Below are 13,919 nucleotides of genomic sequence, written 5' to 3'. Positions count from 1 at the left end.
GATTAACGTATGGAAACTACTAGCCACATCCCGTGAGCATAGAGTCGCGCTAATGGATGCCTTGGCTAAGGTAGGAATAGACTCAGAAACCACTCTTGAGGGGTTGGCTAACTTCCTCACGAGTGATCTCCCTAGCCCCATTAATTTAATCACCTTTTCTGACAAGGACTTACCTCCAGAAGGTGATAAACACAATAAAGCCTTAAACCTCACAGTAATCTGCAAGAGAATGAATGTCCTAATGACTCTTGTAGATAATTGGTCAGCAATCAATGTTTGTCTACTTCGAACTGCGAGGACTCTAAGAATAAGAGATGAAGACTTGTCTCCATCTACGCAAGGCATAAGAGCTTATGACAACACTCGCTGCCAAGCTCTTGGAACCATAATGATAAATGTCACGACTGGAGTTATTGAACATGTTACCACCTTCCAAGTGGTAGCCTCTTTCAACTTATTATTGGGATGCCCTTGGCTTCATGACCTTAAGGCTGTCCCTTTGTCCCTTCATCAACAAGTAAAAGCCATAGTTGGAGGTATTCCCGTCACAATCGATGCTTCCCCAATGAGAATTAAGTCAATTGACAAACCCATCATAAATGTGGAGCATGACGAGAATGGTGAAGATTTGTGGGGTTCAATGCTAAAGAGGTCTCTTTCATCGACGAAGATGAGAAGACCCCTCTTCACTACAACCTCCATTGAAATATGATTGTCAATATCATTCTCCGAAAGCAAGGACACTTTCCTAGAATGACTATAGGAAAGAAGAAGGGGGTAGCAACACAAATGGGATTGCCTGGCCTTCCTAAATTAGACACTTTTGGAGTTGGTTTCTAACCAAGTCCGAAAGATTATAAGCAAGCCCGGGAAAATATTAATGCACGGAGTAATTCTCGTACTCAAAAGAAAGCAATCCCAATGGACCAATATCCTCTCACTCTAAACAGTTAATTCATAAAAGAGGGTGAGGATTATCCATGTTATGAGTTTCCTGAGCCTTTTGTTAAAGATGGGGTAAGACAACCAGGATTCGAAATCTTTTTAGATTGCAACTTCCTAAATAAGATTCCAACCCCTATTCACAAAGAGAAAACGCCCCCATGCTTTAACTTTAATGTCATGGGACTACTCTTTGGCTACGAGAAAAATGAGCCTAAGCGCATCGACGATAATTCTGCGCTCATCCAAACGGCCTTGCAAAGTGAAGACTTTGATCCCACAAAGCTCATTACTCCGCAAGAAGGATTAGTTCAAGGATGGCAAAAGACTGTGAAGGTGACTACACTAAGTGGAAGAAAGATCTCTATAACAACAGGACAAGGACCAATGTTCGATGAGTTTGAATCGTCTGAGTATGAGTCTGAATTCAAGTCTTCTGTAGTCGAGTCCTCTAAACCCTCTATAGTAGCATCTCCTTCTCTCCCTTATACTTCAAAATCTACTCCTAGGATAGTTAGTAGTCAAGTCCCAACGGACATCTCTTTATTTGATGTAATGGTTTCTGAATTCAATAACATGTCTGCATTTTCTTTCTCCTCGTGTCATCCCTTACTCAAGATGACGAGCATTGCTTAACTAACAATGAAAGTGACAAAGAAATAATTAAGGCATGGAATCACTTGAACACAGAACACCTGTAATTGAAGACACCGAAACGATTAATATCTCAAAAGATCCAACCATTAAAAGAGAAGTTAAAATTGGTCTAACTCTTAGTAAAGAAGAAAGGACCGATTTAATTAATCTACTAAAAGAAATTATTAATGTGTTCGCTTGGTCATATGAAGATATGCGAGGAATAAATAGAGAAATAGCTCAACACACAATACCACTAATTTCAGGAATGAAACCTGTAAAACAAAAGTTACGTCGAATGAAACCCAACGTAGCTCTTAAAATAAAAGAAGTTCAAAAACAAATAACCGTAGGTTTTATCAGGGTATCCAAATACCCTGAATGGGTCGCAAATGTGGTGCCAATTCCTAAGAAAGATGGAAGGGTAAGACTGTGTGTCAACTACAGAGATTTAAATAAGGCAAGTCAAAAGGACGACTTCCCTTTACCACACATTGACATTTTAGTAGATAACACAGCAAATCACGCACTTCTCTCGTTTATGGATGGGTACACAAGGTACAACCAAATTCTCATGGCTGATGAAAACATGGAAAAAACTTCATTTATAACACCTTGGGGCACTACTGTTACACGGTAATGCCATTCGGGTTGAAAAACGCGGGTGCCACTTACCAAAGAGCAGCGACTGCCTTACTCCATGATATGATGCATAAAGAAGTTGAGGTTTATGTGGATGATATGATTGTGAAATCAAAAGACCATCTAGGACACTAAGTAGCCTTAAGAAAATTCTTCGAAAGGCTAAGGAAATACAACATGAGGCTAAACCCAGCCCAGTGTGGTTTTAGTGTCACCTCAGGAAAACTCTTAGGCTATGTCATTAGCTCTAGAGGAATAGATATAGACCCAATTAAGATCAAAGAAATCATGTCAATGCCGCCGCCCAAGACCGAAAAGCAGATTCGAGGATTTATTGGCCGGTTGCAACACATAAGTTGTTTCATATCCAAGCTAACTACAATATGTGAACCAATATTAAAAAAATCTTAAAAGAATGCGCCAGTAATATGGGACGATGAGTGTCAAAAAGCCTTTCAAAAGATAAAAGCCTATCTCGCTAACCTCGTGTATTAGCTCCAGCGCTTCCAGGAATCCCTTTTCGATTGTACCTAACAGTCACTAAAGAGACAATGGGAGCTATGCTTGCACAAGAAGTAGAAGGAAATGAAAACTCCATCTACTACTTAAGTAAAAAGATGCTCGAATATGATGTATGCTACACACCACTTGAGAAATTGTGCCTCGCACTAGTGTAGGCCACAACCAAGCTAAGACATTACATGCTCGTTCATACAGTCTATGTAGTATCTCGAATGGACCCACTTAAGTATCTCTTCGAGAAATCTACACTTAATGGGCGAATATCAAGATGGATAGTCAACTTAGCCCAATTTAATGTAAGGTTCATGCCTCAAAAAGCTATGAAAGGATCAGTGGTCTCGAACTTCTTAGCAGATTTCCCAATAAAAGATTCGACACCAATACATGAGAATGATTTTCCAGAGGAAGACTTGATGGTTACGGAAGTTGATACTTGGACATTATACTTTGACGGAGCCTCAAACCAAAAAGGATTTGGCGTAGGAGTATTATTAGTATCACCTAAAGAAGAACACGTCCCAATCTCCATAAAGTTAGATTTCAATGTTACCAATAATGCTTTGGAATATGAAGCATGTGTGGTAGGCCTCAAAACAGCTTTGGCATTAGGAGTAAAGAAACTTCGAATATTCGGAGATTCTTCCTTAATCATCAATCAGATTTCCAAAAGATGGAAAGTAAGGAGTGAAAGTTTAGCTCCTTATCAAACATATTTGGAAACTCTTACTGATCAACTCGAAAAGGTAGAATACACATATCTACCAAGAGAGGAAAATCAATTTGCAGATGCCTTGGCAAGACTAGCCTCAACGGTTTGAATTCCTAAGGAAATTGAGCAAATGCCTCTAATATAGAAAAAAGACATAAACTAGCTTATATCCAAGCCATAAAAGATGATGAAGCAGTTCAAGGAAAAGAAGAAGAGGAGGAAGATCCTTGGTATACTGACATCCTCAACTATGTCACCAAATGAGAATACACTAGTAGAAAATTATATTTGGGCACCGACTAATGCCCACCGATTTTTAAAAATCGATGGGGAAAAAAGTGGACATAATTAGGTTCAAGAGAACTGGCACCGGTTTCAACCAAAATGGTGCCAAATTAATTAAAGGCCACTGGTTAACCGGTGGCAATTAAAAAAAAAAACCCTCTTATTTCTCCCTCTTTCCCCTCTTCTTTCTCTTTCCTTCTCGTTCTCTCTCTTTCCTTTCTATCAAGACCATTACTCCCTCTTTCTCTCTCTCCACCATTTTTAATACCTTCACTAACCTCCATTTCTGTTCATCAATGGCGTCTTCTTCTTGCTCTTCCACCTCCTCTTCCTTCTTCGTTTCTTGCAAGTCTCACACATCATCGTCTTCCTTCGTCGTCATCGAGAAGAGAGAATGATTGCAGACGGTGTTGAAGATGAAGAAAAATGGCTTTCTACCGCCATTATCGGCTTTAAACAGAACGCCTTCTACATGCATCAAGCTTTGGTAATCTTTCTCTCTCCTTCAATTTCCCCAATTTGATTTCCGAAACCCTAATTTTTCGGCATTGATTGATTGCCTGTATTGATTATTCTAGGATTCGAATAAAATGAAAGATGCGTTGAATTATTCTGCTCAGATGTTATCGGAGCTTCGTACTTCTCGACTTTCTACTTATAAATACTACGTTCTTTGTAAGTCTGTGATCTGGTTTTGGAATTCATTGAATGATGAGCATAATGCTGTGATTTTTTATTTTCTATTTTATTTTGATTATGTTATGGAATTTATTTGGAGTAATTTAGATATGCGAGCGTTTGATGAAATGAGGAAATTGGAGATGTTTTTTCATGAAGAAACAAAGCGAGGTTGTTCGATTATTAAACTTTATGAGCTTGTACAGCATAATGGCAACATTTTACCTCGATTGTAAGTGTCAATTTTTTATCATTGGAAACAATTGTTTGGTGTTATTGAAGTGACAAGGTTTATATTCTAGATTAGTTGTTTAAGAGTACTTCTTTAACTATTTAGGTTGTGATTCGTCCTATTTCTTCTGTAGTGGATGCTTTAATATCATGGGTCTATTGGATCTTTAAAGTGACACTACTTAGGAATTTTTCATTGAATTTGGGTGTATGATGAATATTACGTTTCTGATATCAATATTACTGATGTCCCTATATTACTTTTTGCTCATTAAAGTGCGCAACTCATACCTTTTAATTACAGGGGGTGAATGAAGTAATAGAGGTTAAATAGTGTTAATTTGCAAAGTGGTTCATGTCATAGGTAAAAAAGAATTGTGTTATGCCTTTACTATCGGCATGTGGCATATTAGAATGATATTGAGAAATCTGAACTTTTGTCTGAAATTTTTTTTGTAGAATGAAAACAAGAGTTAGCAACAATTTGAGCATGTTGTAGACTTTTTAGTTTTGTTCTTTCTAATTATATGATTATGATATATCCTGAATGCTTCTTCGCTTAAGTCAGAGCTTGAGACTTTCTTGTTGGAATGTACCAAATTAATTTAAGTTGAAGCAGGCGGCGTTGGTAAATAGGGAGTTGAGGTCGCGTGATGATCTTGATGTTGATGTGAAGCCTGATATTGTTGTCCCTGGGACTTTATCCTTGCTAAATGAGGCTTATGATTGGTGTGGTGAAGTTTACACCGAGTATGCCAAGACGTTTTACTTGGGTAGGTTTTTGCTCCTCCTTTGTAGGACTATGATTGCTTAAAGGTGTTTAAAGGAAAAGACATAATTACTTATGTATGATTGTTTTTGTTGTATGATTCTAACCTTATTAGCACTGTTGTTATTTTTACAGGAACTCAGCTTATGACTCCTGCAAGGCGAAAGGCTATCTGGGCAATATATGGTAAGCAAGTGGTTGCTTTGATATGTTTAACTACTAATTTATAAAACCATGTCTGTAATTGTCTAATTAACCTTATTTTAAACTCTATATGTCTGTTTTTGCTAGCTAATTGCTTTAATTACGTGGAACAATATAATATGTCGAATCTTTTGTCTGTTTTGTGCTGAAGCACATGATAGCCAGGAAGGTTGACTGTAGTTGAATTGGATCAAACCATGAAATTTTAATAATTAAAATTGATGTGTTGTTTATTTAACAAAGATGGTGAAGGTATTCAGATTCATTTGATGCAGAAAATGTTTCTTTAACTTGGGGTTTTGACAAATGGAAGCTATGTGGTTGTTTCCCTCCAAAAGAAGGAAAATATAAGAAATGAGATATCAGGCAATCTTATATACTTAATATTATACTTGTTTATGCAGTGTGGTGTAGGAGTTTATGTGTTATTATTTTCATGATTTGAATAAGAATGCTTGAGCGCGTTACTTCTATGTACTTGTAATATGTCTGAAAGATTAGGGAAAGGTAGAATTGGGCTGTGGTTTTATTAGCTCATGCCATTCAATAGTAGAAGCATGTTCGGTTGTTTACATTTAAGAATTATGATTCACTAAAATACTAATTCTAATATTAGTTTTGGGAAAAGGCTCAATCAGGAGACTTGTTTTTGAGTCTCATAATACATTGTACTCCGTGTATTATTCAGTTATCCTGACTGTGTGTATTTTTTTGGCAGCCATTTAAAGACATGATTGAAGGAATGAGGATGGATCTTAGGAAGTCTAGATACAAGAACATTGACGAGTTATACTTGTATTGCTATTATGTTGCTGGGACTGTTGGATTGACGAGTGTTCCTGTCATGGGTATAGCACCTGAATCAAAGGCGTCAACTGAAAGTGTCTACAACGCTGCATTAGCTTTAGGGATTGCAAATCAGCTCACTAATTTTTTTCGAGATGTTGTAGAAGAGTAAGTGCAACTCAAATTTATGTTATACTTCCTGTCATCTTCTTGGTAACTTTTCAATGATAAAACATGATCTCTACTGTTCATTTGATTGCTGCATATAGTACGTGTCTTTCGAAAATAGGCATGTGCCGATTGTCACTGTTGAACAATTTTAAAATGTCTGTTGATCGAATGTACTTGTACCCTTTTCAATGATGTAATTGACTAGTTTAAAATTTTATGTTACTTGGGCTTGGGTATGGTGTCTGGTTTTTATCAAAGCATCATACTCAGCTATTTGATAAAGAATTTCCATGTTTTGGTCCCATATGATGTGTCAAGTGTACATAAACAAGTCAAAGTGTCAAGAATACAACTTAGAAATATTGAAAACATAAAGTAGTAAGTAGGAATCAAAGAACTTTGATAATATCTTCCATGATAATTATATCTTTAAGTACTACTTAAAATCAATGAAAATACTTCGTGAGAAGTTGAGATACCTTCTTATCTATTATTAGTACTTTTTATATAAAAATCAACTTTCATGCAATTGCAGCACCTTACTTTGATTTTCCTTGGTTTAGTGCAAGGAGAGGACGGGTTTATTTTCCACAAGATGAATTCACGCAGGCAGGTCTTTAAGATGAAGATATATTTGCAGGAAAGGTTACAAAAAAATGGAGGACTTTCATGAAGAAACAGATCAAGTGAGCTAGGATGTTCTTTGATGAAGCAGAGAACGAGGTTTCAGAACTTAGTGCAGCTAGCAGATAGCCGGTAAGCATTTAAGATGTGTTATACGTTGAACTTTCCTTTTTATTATGATTGAATGACTCCTAGATTATTCATTTTGTTGTTCCTTGAGTGATTTACACTTTATACAGTCTGCTTCCTATACTTCATATATCTCTGTCATATATTTTTATGTTGTAAGGCATGTGCATGAGTCAATCAATTCCTCAAGGAAAAAGAGAGAGAGAGGAGGGGGGGGGGTTATTCTAACCATTTTTAATAACTTAATAATATGTCATACTTTATAATCATCATTTTGCCGAATCTGTCTTTCTTTTCTCCGTGGGTTCAATGCTGCATGCATGTATAGAGTGGGAATTGCATTGTTCTGCCTATTCATCACCGGTCCATAGATTTGATTATTTTTTATTTTTAGTATCAAGACCAATATTATGTTATATCAGGTTTCTTGACATCCTTGATTTGAAGCATGTGATTATTTAGTGCTTTTGTGCAACTATTACTCTTATTAACATCAATCTTCTGAACTTAGAACATCTTGATAATAACCAAAGTTAAAAGGACTACAGAAATTTTGCTGGAATGGAAATAGTGTTTGTGTTTTGTTTTTTTTTTTTTATTTTTTTTTATTTTTTTATTTTTATTATTTTTTATTTTTTTTTAACTAATAATTAGATTACACTCAAACTGAAGTGTGAAGGAAATTCTGAGAATCTTCCAAGCTGATCCCAAATTCTTAAAAAATTTCAGGTGCGAAGCATTGGAACTGCATGAAGTCATTGAGCTTTTTGTAATGTGAGCCCAAATTTCTCCTCCATTTCCATCTTCTCTGGCAGAATTCCTTCTTCCAGCTTCCAATCAATTATGAATTAGTGATCCCAAGTTTTTTATTTTTGAGCTTAATTTAAGGTAGTATTGCTCTGTTTGTTGTCTTTGATTGATACACACTCCAAGATCTCAAATCATTGCTTGTTTATGCAGGTGGCTGTCGATAGATTTTATCTATACGCATGGCCGCTTCTGCCTCGAAAGGCTGCTGTTGCAGCTTCTGCCTCACACGGCTTACAGCTGCCTCGCACGGCTCTCTGCTGCTACAGCTGTTGCCCTCGCACGGCTGTTGCTGCAGCTGTTGCCTCACCTAGGCTTCTACTGCAGCCGCTTCCTCGAAGGCTGCTGCTGCAACAGCTGCTTCCTCGCCGTGTTGTGTTACATTGGTTTGACTTGTATTTAATAGTGACTTGTGACTCGTATTTTTTTTTTTGGACCAAAATTGTAATATTACAACCCTTTTTTTTAAAGAAAATATGTAAGTTTATATATATGTTAGTGTTTATATATCAATTTAAGTGAAAAAAATGCCAAAAAAAAAAATTTATTTTTTTGGGCCATTTTTGGCACCAGTTTTGAACTGGAACCGGTGCCAAAAATCCCACTTTTTGGCATCCCTCAAATGCTCAACGGTTCAAAACCGGTGCCATAGGGGGGTTTTGAATCGGTGCCAACTCAAAAATAATACTCACATGGTATACGATAACAGAATGCCTAAATTTATTCAGTGACTATTATACTCACTAAGGTACTAAGACAACACTTATAAAATAAATATCAGCTCTGAGATGTAGAAAGTTACACAAAGACATTAGGTTACAATACTAGTAGGGTTGGATATAATATTTCAGAGTTTATATATAAAGAAAAAAAAAATCCCTGCCCTTATTAGACAATACATATAAATTTACCCAAGAACATCTAACCATACGACAAAACCTTATAAATATGAGCATTACAAATAATAACTCTTACTAAAGTATAAAGTAAAGTAAATCATATAAAATCATAAGATTGACATGATCAAAGTGAAAATACATCATGTAAAATGACACAATATTAGGTCATACGACATAAATTTAAGGTAGTCTTGAGTAAAATATATTCTCTTAACAGAATGACCTTAAAAAAAGGGTAAACTCTTATCTTACCTCACTCTACTAAAACACAAAAATATATTTATCATAGTCGTAAGGAAAAAAAAAAGATAAAAGGTACAAAACTAGATAAAAGCAACATGCAAACGAATAAAACAGAAGACCAAATTCACGTCGGCAACGTAACGGAAAATACTATTTGAATAGTGACAAATAGTGTTTGAATAGTGTCAAATAGTGTTTTGAATAGTGATATGCATTATGTGACGCGTATGAAATCTAACTGTCCCAATTAGCATCAGATAAATATTGATACAATTGATCCAAATTGAAATTTATTGGATACAATACTAACCGCGGGGGATGAAAAAAGGTAACGTTAATTCACTATTGACGATTGTTTATCAAAATTGACGACTGGATACAAAAACTAATCTGAAATAAACAAGTTATACGAAGTAAATAAAAAAAAAAGATAAAAAGTAAAACAAGAAGAAAAGAACGAAATACAAAAGAATGCCAGTATTCACATTCTTTGACATGATTTTAGCAGCAAAAAAAAAAAGAAAACGGCTTTCTTTGATCATAATACTCCATGGGACCCTTAGCCATGCTGCTACAGTATTGATACTTAATTGAAATGAGAAAATGGATCCTAGTTTGACGCCGGATACTCACCCTGCTAACACTATTCACCTACTATTCAACATAATAATTATACGAAACAACCATACATTCTTGATAAAAAAATACATTTTTATCCATACGTATCCCCCTGTTTACTCTCGTCCATACAACACCTAGATAAATATCGACGGGTTTAGTCCGAACTTGTATTTATCGGAACAAGTATTAACTGTGGAATAAAATGACAATGACATCTTAACAACTGTATATAAAAGGAGATTCCTTTAGCACTACAACATGTAGTATCTATTTAGGTGTGGGAATGTTTGTCATTTTCCTACATTGGTTGGGCATGAGTCTTTAGAGTAGTAGACTTTTATAGGTACACTGGTCATATAATAGGGTATTGCACAAATCGCAAAAATCACTAGATAAAATAAAAAAAATAATAAAAAAATCGCTCTAACAATCTAAGTAAACATACTAATATACTTAATATACACTAAAGGAGTAAATAATGCTTGTTTATAAAGAAAACGACATATTCCCTTGGCGAAAAAAAAAATATTGTACTTTATACTATACGATTATTATACATATACGTATAAAAATACGACCTAAAATACCCACTATTTACTATAAAAAGAAATTACCCTTATCCAAAATCTCCAATCACCACTTAATTCTTATCCTCTTCCATCTTCCTCCTTACCCGAAAAAACCTGACAAAAACCACCATTAAGCTCGGCCACCATGTTTCAAGAAAACCAGGAAGATCAGCCTGTCTTCACTTTTGAGGAAGACATGAGGATGATAAGGGTGTACTTCATGTACATTGTGGGGCTAGTGGTCCTCCTAATGGCTTTATTAATTTACTTGCTAATCCACAAGTAAAAGCCCAAAAATTGCTTTGGTGGAGCAAGGTAAAAATACATGTAGTATTAGCTATACTTCAATATTTTGTAATTTAGTAGTTTAGAAGTACAAATTATAACATGTATTTTGGAAATTATAAATAAAAATCATTATTATTACTTGTTTTCTTCGTTTTAAATAATAAAACAAACGTCATTAAGTTTATAAAAATATTTAGCAAAAAAATAATAATTATCTGTAAAAAAACGATAACTATAATAATAAAAGATAATTAATAGTGATAATTAAAAAAGTAGGATCAAAATTTGGTGTCTACAGATTGCCCCACATTGATTGAGTTTAAATAAAACGATAATCAATGTTTGAGAAAAGACACGAAATTTTGACGTATGTTTCTGAAAAAAGGAAGGAAAATCCCTACTAATTTTCATTAAAACATTGGCTTTGGTGCAAATGAAAAACTGGCTGAAAAATAGAGTAAAATTCTCACTCAATTGCAATACAAGTATTGGCTTGGGTGCAGTTGAAAAACTGGCTGAAAAATAGAGTGAAATTTTCACTCAATTGCAACACAAATGTTGGCTTAGGTGCAGTTGAAAAACCGGCTGAAAAATAGAGTGAAATTCTCACTCAATTGCAACACAAATGTTGGCTTGGGTGCAGTTGAAAAACTGGCTGAAAAATAGAGTGAGTTTAATTTAGACAGATGTTAAAAAGATCAAAATTCCAATTTTCCCGAGCTTGAGGGAAGATAATAGTCATTCTTGAAGGAACATAGTTTATGGATTTCAGATGCAAAAACATCATGTGGTTTGTACTGAGTTTTCGGAAAAGTAAACTCCTTCGGCCTTTTCTTCCTGGCACCATTATCACCACCACCCCTATAAAAGGGAGGTAATATTCATTCTTTCTACACCAGGTCAATTCCCTCCTTCTTCTTTCAAGCTTCTTAAGTCTTATTTCTTCTCTCCTTAATTTTTTTCTAAGATAAAATGAACGCCATGTTTCAAGAAATCAATGAAATCAGTGGAGCTAGAAAGCTCCAACTAAAAGGGGTGGTAGAAAACATTTTTCCACCTCGCCTTTCCCCTTATACAAGTATCTTTACCAGAACCATCACCCCTCTCCTAGCCATTCAACCTCGGTATGATATGATTCACGCTGCTATTGAGTTTTGGGATGAAGAACACCATGTTTTTCGCTTTTGAGAGACAGAAATGACTCCCCTTTTGGAAGAAGTGGAGGGTTTAATAGGTCTTCATAAATGAGGCCGTGTGATTTCACCTGCTGACCCAAGGGCAACTAATGCAGTCATGAGGGATTTACTAGGTATACCATTAAATATGGAAAGCAATTATCGCATGATTGACATTTTAATGTTAAAGAACTTCCTTGAAACTTTCTCTTTACCTCGTTGGGAATTTGCCAATAATGAAAATTTCCAAAAGTGCCAAGAAAGAGCTTGCATTCTTTAATTTCTCGGTCTTGTTTTACTCAAGGAATTCTTATTTTCCTGTCATGTTCCCTGCCTTTCTTTGTTGTCACAGATTGAGTCAGGGAACCGTTTAGGGCCTCTTATCCTAAGGGAACTTATGATGGGGCTTGACCATTTGAAACAAAATCTAGGTGGTTTTGTTAAAGGTTGTCCAATTGTGCTTCAACTCTGGTTATGTGAGAAATTCAAGCTGTCTAGCCCACCTATTCGAATTCCTTAACAAACCCGACGTATTCGGGAGAGAGGCTTTTTTCCTATATTCCGTCAATGTTGCAACCATGGTGCATGGACAGACCTCTTTGCCACAGCTGATGTGGAATGGATCATTTCATTTCTCAACATAGATTCTATAACAATTAGCACTAGCACGCACAGAGGTGTTCAACTTCCAAGATTGTGTCGCGTCACCTTCTATCTTCCTTGGAGATGCTTGAGATAAGCGGGCTAACTCCAACGACTCCTAGAGCTCCGTGAGCTCCCAGTGGTACGTTGTACCACCTATGAAATTGGTAATGTGGAGGCTCTAAGGGCATCATCTCGTGTATGGCAATTTGCACGAATGCTCCCAGCATTTTTAGTTCTTGAAGATAATGTTCCAACCGTATCCTACACAACATGGTTGTTGGAAGACCTCGAGGGTGATATTTGAATAAATCCTTAGAAGGATTTCCTTATTGTATTTCAATACTTGTACTTGTGTTTCCCTTGTTTGTGTATTTTCAATTCCAAAAGAAGAAATCATATCCGAAGGCATTGGTTTTTCGGGTATGGTGTATGTGGTTGTTGTTTTCATGGTTTTTTTTTTTAAAAAAAAGAACTGTAACCTCGCCAAAAAGCGAGAGAGTTTGTGTTATGTTTGACTAATAAAAAAAAAAACTGTTTGTTTGTTGTAACCATATTTTGTTAAGTATTGACTTGATCATGATCTTTTAATAATAATGAATATTTCTACATGACCCTTAAGCATGCAATGCAAACACGAATGAAATCTAAACTTTAACCTGATACACATATACTTATCTAAAGCTAGTAGGAGATTCACGTTTTTTTTTTCTTTCTAATTTCACAAATACAACACTGTACTAATCAAGCATAATACTTTTTCAACTGATCAAGGTTGGTGAAATGAACAAACTCATTTCCATCAAGACCCATCAATTTTACTACTCCCGCTGGTGTAAGATGTTTGACCGGAAGGGACCAGACCAGTTTGGCATGAACTTTCCACATGGATCATGAATCGGTGCTCGATTTTCCTTAAGTACCAAATCTCTTTCTTGTATATTCCTTTCCTTGACCTTTTTATTAAAAGCCCGAGCAATGCATCTTTGATAAATTTGAATGTTGTGAAGGGCTTGTAACCTTCGTTCACTTGCTAAAGAAAGCTCATCGTATCGTTCTTTAAACCATTGTTCTTCAGATATCTATGCCACAACTAGAAAAGGGCCATGGCGAAGTAAAATTATTCAGGCTAACAGGCGGCATATGATTAAGGTTTGCAAATAGCTGACATTTTTTGCATGTTCGTACGAAATGGATGCAATCACTTTCCAAGGTAGTCCAATAATACCCTACTCGATGAATCTTCCGAGCAAGCATTTGTCCATTCATATGAGGCCCACATTCTCCCCTATGTACTTCCTCCATGATCCTTTGTGTCTGTTCCCCATCGATACATAATTGCAAATT

At 35.8% G+C, this 13,919-nt stretch overlaps 1 protein-coding gene across 5 annotated transcripts; it reads left to right on the top strand.

The window, feature by feature from the left end:
• Positions 1-3,927: 3,927 nt before the first annotated feature.
• LOC145585098 (vacuolar protein sorting-associated protein 35A-like) lies at positions 3,928-8,586 on the top strand. 5 transcript variants are annotated; one of them, XR_014100559.1, is made up of 9 exons: positions 3,929-4,223; positions 4,315-4,411; positions 4,523-4,646; positions 5,265-5,418; positions 5,550-5,600; positions 6,337-6,572; positions 7,139-7,331; positions 8,058-8,102; positions 8,289-8,586. XR_014100559.1 is itself a non-coding variant. In XM_081641835.1 (8 exons), the coding sequence occupies exons 1-4, from the start codon at positions 4,131-4,133 to the stop codon at positions 5,275-5,277; spliced, it is 327 nt and encodes a 108-aa protein (XP_081497961.1). In that variant the 5' UTR covers positions 3,928-4,130; the 3' UTR covers positions 5,278-5,418; positions 5,550-5,600; positions 6,337-6,572; positions 7,139-7,331; positions 8,058-8,586. The 5 variants fall into 5 exon arrangements, 2 of the variants coding, with proteins under 2 accessions (XP_081497961.1, XP_081497962.1); XR_014100557.1 differs by having other exon boundaries at positions 8,058-8,216; XM_081641835.1 differs by having other exon boundaries at positions 3,928-4,223; positions 8,058-8,586.
• The last annotated feature ends 5,333 nt before the right edge of the window (positions 8,587-13,919 follow it).

Source organism: Chenopodium album, chromosome 16 (genome assembly GCF_948465745.1).
Source record: "Chenopodium album chromosome 16, dcCheAlbu1.1, whole genome shotgun sequence".
Lineage (NCBI taxonomy): Eukaryota > Viridiplantae > Streptophyta > Magnoliopsida > Caryophyllales > Amaranthaceae > Chenopodium > Chenopodium album.
This window is presented reverse-complemented; position numbering and strand designations above follow the sequence as displayed.